At 43.8% G+C, this 11096-nt stretch overlaps 1 protein-coding gene across 1 annotated transcript in view; it reads left to right on the forward strand.

Annotated features, from left to right (window-relative positions):
* The window catches only part of Rfx8 (regulatory factor X8), a 67227-nt gene that overhangs the window by 54458 nt on the left and 1673 nt on the right, over positions 1-11096 (forward strand). The window contains exons 12-13 of the mRNA XM_048810535.1: positions 869-983; positions 3989-4305. Of these exons, the coding sequence (XP_048666492.1) occupies positions 869-983; positions 3989-4305 (432 nt within the window). The remainder of the gene's footprint in view (positions 1-868; positions 984-3988; positions 4306-11096) is intronic.

The following is an 11096-nucleotide window of genomic DNA, read 5'->3' on the forward strand; positions in this document are numbered from 1 at the left end:
AGAGAGAGAGAAAGGGGGGGGAGGGGACCAGGGGCAAAATATAATTCCCAAGGGCATACCCCTCCCAGAGACCTATATCCTCCAGCCACAACCCTCCTGCCTACAGTTACTATCCCATAATCCATTTAAATTATTAGCTTTCAGCTCTCATAGTCCAATCTTACTGCCTTTGAACAGTGCCTAACATGAACTTTTTGATGGGACACCTCCTATCCAAACCATAACAGGAGAGCTCCTCACACACCATATTGGGAACAGCTAAAGTGTCTGGAGCATCCAGACAGGCTATGGGATGGAGTCATCTGGGAGGGAACCCAGATGACTTGCCACAACCAAAGCAAAATATCTCCAAGTGGCCTCATCTGATGTAGCCTCAGCCAGCCATGCAGCGGATTGCGGCCCCCATAGTTTCTAAAGATGGAATAATAAAAAGTACTTCTTGTGGAGTGCTGGGCCCTTTTCCTCTATCTCAGAACTTTAGCATGCATGAGTGATTCCATTCTGTTTAGGTCTCTTGGAGCCCAGTGCAGGTGTTTAATCCATAAATTTATTTATCTGATCTCTATTTTAAAAAATTTTTGGAGATTGTTAAAAAAAAAAAAAAAGGCCAATTTTCCAGATCCCTGATTCTGTCTACTTACTTCAGAGGGTTTTGTCCTGGAAACATCTCTGTGGAGACGAAGAGAGACCAGAAAAAGCCCCCCGCCCCCGTGTGCCACTGCCTCAGTTCTTACTCTTATCATTTTGTCTTCGGTTTTTTTTTTTTTTTTTTTTTTGGCCTTTTAAAAATGTCTGTGCATGACAGATTTGTGCATTTTAAAAAAAAGGCCATTCTTCATGACTTTTTTTTCCCCTCTCACAAAAATAGTCAAGCAGAAGCAAAGAAGAGTTTATAAAACTGGCCGCCAGCTTCCAGTTACGATGGAATTTCCTTCTCACTGCTGTGAGCAAAGCCATGACCCTCTGCCACAAAGAGAGTTTTGGTAAGTGAGAGAATGCAAAAATATTTTGGGTTCTACCTTTTTAAAATGTTATTTTGGGTCTAGGAGAACAGCACAGTGTTAGGCACTGGCCTGACATATGCAAGACCCTGAGTGTGATCTCTGCCAACACACACACTCACACACATACACACACACATAATAAAAATTTTACTTAGTGTAAGTATTGTGAATGTTGCTATGTAGAATCTATTCATCTTCTTTTAACTTTTTAAAATTTAACAAGCATCACAGATAAAGAAAACCATACAAAACCACAGTCATCTTTTTATTAATGGCAAAGAGATAGTCCATCAAATGGACTAGGCTTCACTTTCTCATTCCATGATAGTTCGACCTGTAGAAGGCTACCCTGTTTTTTTTTTACATTATGAACTTTTTTTTTAAGAAAACATGGAGACACAACAGACAAAGGGGGGAAAACATGGGTTCTTTGGAGCATCCGTATTTAACTTCAGGGAATAGCAACAGGGAATAGCAATTGGTAAAGTTGCCATTGTACACAGATGGTAGGAAGAGTGAAGTCATTTTGCAGATTTGCTAGTTCATGATTGATCTTCCTCTATTGAAGAAAGTCATGTCTTTGACAAAGATGCTCATAAAGGGGGGTTATAGGAAGGGAATTTTTTTTTTTTGCTGCTTCCATTCAACAGATATTTTGATTTCCCTACAATGTCCCAGGTACCTTCCTGGGCACTTGAATATACAGCAGTGGAAAGACAAAGTCCCCGCCCTTGTTAAGTTTCCACAATAATCAGGGCAGGTCGTCTGTTTCCCAGAGCCAGATGCTCTCTGGGCCAGTAGGAGCAAGGAGAAGGCAAGCCCTCTCTCAGGTCAGTTTTGCAAACACCCTGAGAAATCACCCTGGAGCTCTTTTGAGGGTTATTGGTGTAAGCAGCCACATAGGTGACATCCATTTATAATCAGTTCCTCCCCTCTAGTGAGGTCCACACTGACTCTGCTTTATGCTGACGCTCTTCCAGAGCAACATGAGAGAGCAGAGTTCATGTGCAGTCACAAAATGAAATCCAGCGTGTGGTTGTCTTTGCTTTTCCCAGTCTACCTTGCCTGAACCTCCATATGCATCAAAATATTTGCACCAGTAATTTTCCCTCTTCCTCTTTCACAATGTGAGAAACACGCTTACCTGCCCAAATCCAGAGAACGGATTCAGGGACATAAGATACAGGGAAAGCCAAATTTTACTGAAGGTCTTGCAAGATCAGGTGTCTGGGTGAGCAGGCACACCCAGAGCAGTTGCAATTAGTGTTTCATCCCTGACTGAACTAGGTCCCTCCCTGGGTCCCTCATCGGTTGTGTACTATGGCACGCACAATATTCCTGAAGGCCGCCTAGGTTTTTCTATCTCCTATTGAAACCAGAGTTTTTGAGATGAGACCAGATTCCCTGCTTCTCAAATTCTCTTCTGGGTTCCTGTCTCACAAATTTGAAGAATAAAACCCACAGACAATAATGGAAGGGAAGGATAAACTCCCTCCATGTGGGAAGGGGCCTGAGAGCAGGAAAACCATTCTGGTGTGCTAGTTTAGGGGTTTATATGGTTTCGTGGTGTGAGCATGGATCAAAATCTATGTTAAACAGGCATTGAATAAGTATGAAGGCCATGTGTCCTTTAGTTTCAGTTTTAATCCTTCCTTCCGGTGACTCCCCCCTGGGTTCACACCCACCTTCCAGTATCCCTTCTCTTTGGGACCAGGGAGTTGGCTGGAGTGTTCCCACAGGTGGTGAGCCTCAAGGTCTTTTACATTTGATAGAGGCCTTGATGGTGCCCATTAATATTTCCAGGGGCTAGCCTCCTGGTGTGGTTTGAATAAGACCTTATTTGGGGTCCATTACCATCACCTGACCATTCATTATTTGTCCTTATTTACTATTGGGTCATTTACAAAATGTACTTTGGTGGTATGAGGATTGCAGATTCAAAGTCAGCCTCAGCAATTTAGTGAGGCCCTAAGCAACTTAGCAAGACCCTGTCTCAAAATAAAAAAGGGCTGGGGATGTGGCTCAGCGGTTAAGTGTTGCTGGGTTTCAACCCAGTATCAAAAAGAAGAAAAGAAGTGTACCTTTAGTGGTCTCCATCTCCCTTTGTTCAGGAAGCCTTTTTGGGGTGAGTGCATTTTGCACATAGCGGTTCTGACTTTTTCAGTTACTATTTCTTAAAAGAGAGATTTTTATCTCGGTTAGTTAGGCCGCTGCCTTCCCCTACCTCCTGTTTGGATTGTATGAGTTAACTGTGGTAACCACTCTGCTTCATTTTCTCTCTGGCTGCTTTTCTTATGTCCCCAGTCAATTTACATTTAAAGCCAAATACTGTATTTTGAAAATGAACCACCAGACTTTCTATTTCTCACAACAAGGATCAATAGGCTAGGCATTGTAGGTCAGATTTATCTGATTTGCTTCTATTTGTAAATTAATGTCACCATTCTCCACTGCCTCTGTATGCTTAGTACTTTGAATTCCCCTTCGAACCAATTGCACCATCTGCCTCATTCCTTCATTCATGAGCAAGTTAAATAAAATTGTTTATGACTCATAGTTTTACCTTCATGTAAAAAGTATCTTTTAACAATTGCAGTAAGTGGGACATCTCCCACTGTTTCTCAGGCAAACATTAAGGACATCTTCTTTCTCCAAGAACAAAGGGACACATTCAGCTCTGGGAACAGGGTTCACTTTTCTCCCAGCTCCCTCCCACCAGATGTGTTTTCAGTTCTCTTTGTGGCTTAGGCTGTTCTGCAAGGATTCCCTGGGCATGGATTGCTTGCTGTAAGAGTAGTGAACTCCCTCACCCCGCCATGCCCTCACCTCTCCTCCCCCTCCACTGCTGCTGAGCAATGCTGATCACGTGCACAAGAGTTAAAAGCCCCCAGAAAAGTTGCTAGTTTCACAGTGATTTATTTATGCCTCTCTGTCTGTCTGTCATCCCTCAAATGTATTCATTGCTGGTTGTTTTTAAAATGTAGGCTCCTGGCATCTGTTTCATCTGCTGCTTTTGGAATATGTGATTCACCTACTTCAGTCATACATAGAAGAAGAAGAGGAAGAGGAGGACATGGGGAATCTCAAGGACATGCTGCCAGATGATCAGTCTCTCATCCAGCCAGTCGAGGCCCTTTTCCATCCTCTAGATTCTCCACCAACTCAGGAGTGTGCAAGCCCGAGTGCAGAGCCACCCTGGGTGACCCTGAAACACACAAGCCAGAGCCCCATACCGGAGGGCATGAGCAGCATAGTTCTCCGGGTCCTGGGCTTCCTGGTGGACACTGCCACAGGCAATAAGGTAGAGACACTGAGACCCCCACCCCCACCCCAGACACACCCCCCGGTTCTTTCATGGGAAAAAGAACTCTAAGGTATTTAGGAACCCCATCAAGATCACGTGGTCCAAACAAGGCTAAAGGTCTAGCTAGAATCAGCTTTGCTTGAGATCATTTTGCCCAGGATGTTGATTGCTGCTATGATTTTAGTTCCGTGATAGGTGCCTGGCATGACGTTCTAAGCACGGTATGTCATTAACATAGGTCAAACAAGTTTAGGACTTTCCGTAAGGTCAGATTTATTGAATGACAACAAATTCACAGTCTACACCACTTTTATTAGTGGCAGTTACTGAATACTTGTGGGTCACCTGGTAGTCATAAGCGGGGCAGTCACAGGTTCTTTTATCCCAATCTTAATTTCTAATATCTGTAACACTCAAATCACACTCGCACTACACAAATATATGTATAAATATATATGTCAGCAGAAAGCAGGGGGCTGAAACTCCAAACCTCGGTGCTTGTGTCCGGATGAAAGAAAATTTAAAGTCAGACACCAAAAGCCATGCCAAAGAACTTGGTGATAAGTGGAAGTGGAATGAAGGTAAAGTGAAAGCAAAGTAGGCTGAAGCAGAGAGCACTTCCCTTCGGACAAGAGTGGGGGTCGTCTTTGATCAGGAACGACCCAGGAAACAAGCCATCTCCAAATTCGTGACTGTTTGATATTTACCAGGAGAACTGGGGACCGCCTTCTGCACTGTTTGCCAATCAGATGTTCCACTCCTCCCTCTCGGCAGGCAGTGGAGTTTTTAACCTTAGTTGGTCCCCTCTGGAACTGTCATGGTGGCCATCCAATTCTTGGGGGCCTCATCTATAATTCAGTTCCATGTTAATGTGGGCACTGGGGTCAGTAACCGGTTCGAAGTTTCTTAGTGCACCTGCGCTACTAAAGGAATCTTCTTCCCACACAAACAGAGACACCCACAACCATGATTTCCACTTCACACCAACCTCAGTGGACCCCGTCAAGGGTTAGTCCCGTTAATTCTTTTATTTTGACGTATTTTCCAATGAGCTCTTTTGCTTCTGTGTATTTTTTTTATAAATTAACTACCACCCGTAGCTTTCTTGTCCACTTTGGAAGTAGTTTAAAGAAGACCCTAAAGTGATTTAAAGGACACTTGTGACCTTGCCATGCATTTCACTGCTCATTGCTAGCTACTACTATATATATTTTCCAGAAAAGCTAAGGAAGGGTTAAGGCAGCCACAGACGTTAAGAAGGCTGAACTGAGAGCAAAGGCAGAGAGAAGATATGAATGCAAAGATTAGGACCAGTGGGAGACATTTTTCATGAAGCAGAGCTGTCAAAGCACAAAAACTTATTCTAGGTCAAGGTCCAGACAGTGTCAGCTTGGAGTAGGACCTCTGTGATCGTCACAGGCAGGAGAAACCACACTCTGCTAAAGCCTGAGGTACATCTCAGTGGTGATTTTCCTGGGCAAGGTTCACGATGAGTGACCAGGTGAAAGGGTCGAGGTGCTGCCATGTGCAGTTTGGGGGTGCCCATCCTTTATGGGTCTCTAGTGAGTAGAGTGCCATTTGGTGGGCCGGTGTGTTCCAAAAGCCCACACGTCTAGGTTTTTCTGATATGAGCTATATACATCCATGCACTTATGTGCTTCTGATTAATTTGGTAAGTTTGTGGGTGGTCATTCTTATTAGCACAATTGATTTATTTATAAGTCTAATGCCTATGATTTTGCCAGGCAGATGGGGGTCTTTTACTTGTACAAACAAGGTATAGAGTCATTCTACTCTGTACTTGAACTCAAAATGGAGTAGCTCATGGCAAACTACTGCTTTACAAAACAGAATAACAGAGATTTAGACACAGCCTGAAAACTGCAGTTCTATACATCATGGAGTAACTCAGAGAGAACACACAGCCTGCTCTCCACCCATGATGAAGTGTGGACCATGTGGATGGCGAGCCTTCCATTCTTGGGCTCACTTGGCATGGCTAGACCAACTGAGCCATAGAACGCCAAAAACCACTTAACTGAAGTTATGCACTGAAAATGCCACTAACGTTCAATGAAAGGAAGGACTGGATAGAAATGATTTTGAAAAGATTGAATTGTCATACATCTTAAAAGATTTAAAAATTAATTGCTCTTTATCTAACACCTACTCTAAACCCTTTATATTCATTATTTTGAACCTGTACAATCCTGTAGAGCATCTTTTCTTATCATTATCACATGATAGATGAGAAAATGGGCACAGAGAAGCTAAGTGATTTATGCAAAGTTACACAGCAAATAAATTAAAGAAAATGGTGGAACAGACGTTGGAGCCCCAAGTCTGCCTGATTTCAAGTCCCTCATTATTGTACACACTAGATCAGAGGAGAGGAGATCAGAAGCCCTGAGAAGAGTAGGACACAGGCCAGAGAGGTCAGAGATAAGCCCTTAAATGCAGAAGAAGGGCTACACTAATGCAGGAAGCAACTGAATCTCCTGCCTTGAGGAGGAAAGAGTGGGCTATTTTTTTTTAAAAAAAGGGTGACAGCAACGATTAGTAATATTTTCTCAAATGTCTATACACATTGGATGTTCAGCCACTGTTCATAGTCTTTGTTTTGTTTCCAATTCTCTTGAATTGATGACATGTGCTTAGAAGAACACCATTAGAATCGGGTGTATTCCCTTTGATGCAGGTTAATGGTGTTCCTGGCCACTGCGGTGAATCATGGCCTAAAACTGTTCACACCCTATAGTCCTCAAAATAATCAGAACCTTCCACGAACCTTCCCTTTCTAAACCCTCATCTGAGTTCCCCAGAATTCAGAGATCTCATACAAACTGTTCAAGAGCACTGCTCCGATGAGACAGCAGGCTAGATTGAAATGATATGGACAGGAGCCCAAGACATGCTTCCCTTGGGTTTATAAATTCTCTTCTGTCTGTACTTGGCCTTTCCATTTTGACTTTGAGATAGTAAATGCATCTATCCATCCAGCTGTGTTCGGTGCCCTCCGTGCCATAGATTCAGACATTATTAGTGGAATAAGTCTGGTGTGCTCACTGCTCGAAGGGCCGATATTCAGGGGAGGAAAGTGCATAGGGAGGAATCAGGTTTATACAAAGGCTGGCATCTTGAGAAAGAGAGGAGCTATTGACCTTGAATTTCTGTCTTGGGGGACTCAGGGGTGAAAAGGGTTTTATAGGGAGGGAAAGTGGGTAGCAAGGCAGGACGCCTACATGCTGAGCAGGATCTTTGTCAGGGGCTTTGTCATCCAGGGGATGTGTCTTCTTTTTTCTTCTCTAGAACATTGCAGTGGACCTCATCCTTCTGGGAATATCTCCTGCAGTTCTTCTTAGGCATTTTACTCTTCTGCAAGTTAAACCTCACATAAATTTACTTGCTTTGTGTTAGTTAATGCATAGAACTGAAGACTAAGGAGGGGGGGGGATATAAAGATCACCCAGGTGCTCTGGGGTCTGCCCATTTAAAGAAAGATCGAGCAGTTAATTATCTTCACCATTTAGGTGAGGCTGCTCTTTAAAATTCAGAATGCCAGGCAAAAGGGGGGCCATAAGAGGAAACCTCTTGCGAAGGGCAAAGGAAATAACTCTGCCAAGGGCATAGCCCAACTCCTCTGTGGGAGAGCACATGAAACAGGTCATCACCATCGTGAAACGTCAGATAACGAGAGGCTGGCTCCAGTTCTGAAACCACAGTTTGCAGATGAAACTAAATTCCCCATTTCACCAATTTCCTTCTGGGTTCTTGTCTTGCACATTTGAAGAATAAAATCCACAGACAATAATGAAAGGGAAAGGTAAACAGAATAGGATTTATTTAAGTGAGAGGAGATAGAACTCCCGCCAGGAGGGGGCCTGATAGCAGGAAAACCCGTTTTGGTGTGCTAGTTCAGGGGTTTGTATGGTTTCGTGGTATGAGCATGGATCAAAATCTATGTTAAACAGGCATTGAATAAGTATGAAGGCTATTGGCTGTGTCCTTTCTTCTTGTGACTCCCCCCCTGGGTTCACACCCACCTTCCATTATCCCTTCTCTTTGGGACCAGGGAGTTGGCTGGAGTGTTCCCACAGGTGGTGAGTCTCATGGTCTTTTACATTTGATAGAGGCCTTGATGGTGCCCATTAATATTTATTTCTAGGGGCTGGAGACCTGGTGTGGTCTCTGCCTTTGAATAAGACCTTAATTGGGGCCCATCACTTCTGATTGCTGACCGTGGACTATTCTTACTCAGTTCTTGGGGTGATGTGTGGGTGGGAGCTGGGCCTCCTCAACACCACGGAATGAGCTGATGTTTCAGGGCTGTTGGTGGAAAGAGGTTCCATTCTCTGACAGGCTTGCTTGGCCGTGTTGTCCTTGGGAGAATGACTGTCCTTGCTCCCTGACTTTCTGGAAAACACACCCTGGTCTGGCAGCAGAGCCCTTCAAGGCTGGCCAGCAGCCAGCTCACCCAGGGCTACATTGGAACTTTCCTTAGAGCCCCAACAGGACCAGCATTAGTGCCAGGCCACAGCATTCGGCTCCCAGGAAGTAGTTCTCTCCACTCACGGATGGGGTGAGAGGACAGACTGTAGCATCGTCACCTGGCTTAACTCCTAGAGAGGGGAACCTCTATCCAGGACAAGTGGGGTCCTTGGTGTATGCAATTCAGCACATGCCAAAGACACAGATCTATTGAGGAAAGCAGGTACACATTCAAGGGCAAATGTGGGGATCTTGAGAGTATGAAGCTGTTGGGGTGAGGCAAGGACTTCACGTTCCAGGGAATACTAGAGACAGGTGACAGCCCCTTGATCTGGGGTGCTAATATTTATAGAGGGATTGTATCTAGGGGCTGGACTAGAGGTGGAGCCAGGGTGGAGTTACATGTGTTTGCGCCAGTTTTTCTAGCACTTGCCAATGGTCTTTATCATGTTACGTTTTACTTGCAAGGATGTGGGCCAAGGGTATGAACTTGCTCATAGTTTCTTATTCTGCAATTCCAATGGTGGTTCATGGGCACTCCTGTTTTGAGATTCAGGATTTTTCTTTCTCTGTCTCCCCAAATTTCTAACTCAGCTGAAGGTTTATTGAAGAAAAAAAAATTCAGTGACACTTGTTAAAGCATGGTAAAGAAGACTTTCTTCAGGGCCATCTCAATAGGTTCAGGGGCCACTGCAACAAGGTCTGGCAGTGGGGGAGAGAAATTGGTCCCCGCTTGGAATACATCATGGGCAAGTAGGAATTTTTAGCCAAGGAACAGGGTGGGAATGAGTGGATGAAAATCTACTAAGAGGTAAAGCCTCAGAGGCAAGGGGGGATTCTAGCTAAACCAGCCGAAAGGGTTCTTGCTGAAGACCAGTGATTGGGTCCAGAAATCACCTGGGGGATGTGGAGGATGAGGATCCGGATCATACATCAAGGGTGGGGATTCTTACTAAGCTGACTTAGCGGACTGTTTGCTAAACCTGGACTTTACAAGGAAGTGTACAGACAGGCCTAGGAGAAGGTTCAGGGGCCTACTAAAATTTGGCCAAGTAGAGAACCTCTGTTGATTTTACAGTCAGAAAGGTCACCAGCCACTGTTAGAAGTGGGCACAGAGCAGCCTCCTTAAATGCATCATTTAGTCTCAGTGAGATAGGCGCCACCACCCCCATTTCACAGATGGCATAACTGAGACTCACGGAGGGGTTGAGTGATTTTTCTCAAGGTCTCTTAACTAATAATTGGGAGAGTAGGGATTCACACCATCACAAATCTCCTTCCAAGACTGTCTGACCCTCCCGGCGTCCTCTCTCCCCCCAGAGAGTATTCTACTGTATGCTGTGATTCCAAAATCAGTGACTTGAAAGTAAATTAAAAATATCTTCAAGTTTGATAAGTAGACAATTCTTGTACATAAATTCCTGGCTTGAAATTCTACCTCTTCCACTGATTAGCTGAGGATCTTGGGCAATTTGCTTAATTCATGAGTATGATAACATCTAATTCCATAGAGCTGTCATGAGGTTTAAATAATTTCGCAAGTGTGAAATGCTTAGAAAATTCCTTGGAACACAGTAAATACTGAATAATCAGTAGTCATCATCATTATCTCTGCAACAAAACCTCCCCATCTAAGCACCTTCTCTATCGCTCTGCACCCAATCCCCTAGCTCTTCTGAAGTTCATTAGGGTGAGGTCTAACCTATGTTTAATTGGTGGCAACAATAGTGAAGATATTAAATACTTAATTGAATTGCATAAAAAAGCAATACAAGCAAATGAATGACAGATAATCCAAGGTAATGTGCATTAGAGATTAATTAAACCCGCTTCTGTTCCCTTTCCTGCCTGCTGAATTAGCAATAATGACTTAAACAAGCTAACACCAAAAAGTTATGCTCATCTAATTTTCATTGTGTTCATTATTCAGCATTTGCACTCATCGTCAACAACAAAAAAAGCATACCCCCTGTGTCCCATCTGTATTCATCTGCCATAAGCTAATGCCCCATTCGCTGCACATCTGTGACAGCCTCATTCTCTGACAATTTAGCGCTGCCCTGCACCTACAATAACAATTGGAGTCAGCATCCTAAATTACAACATCCATCTGCCACTCTTCCACACGCTAGCAGCATCTGAAATGATGCCAAGGTGTGTTTGAGAATATGCAAAAAATCATTTTAACAATATTAAATAAGAAACATTCTTTTAAAAGTACAAACTACGTGGCTTTACTTTAGGTCACATATTCAATATCATGCTAAGTGAAATAAACCAATCCCTCCCACCCCCCCCC

This window comes from Marmota marmota, unplaced genomic scaffold, assembly GCF_001458135.2.
Source record: "Marmota marmota marmota unplaced genomic scaffold, marMar, whole genome shotgun sequence".
Classification (NCBI taxonomy): domain Eukaryota; kingdom Metazoa; phylum Chordata; class Mammalia; order Rodentia; family Sciuridae; genus Marmota; species Marmota marmota.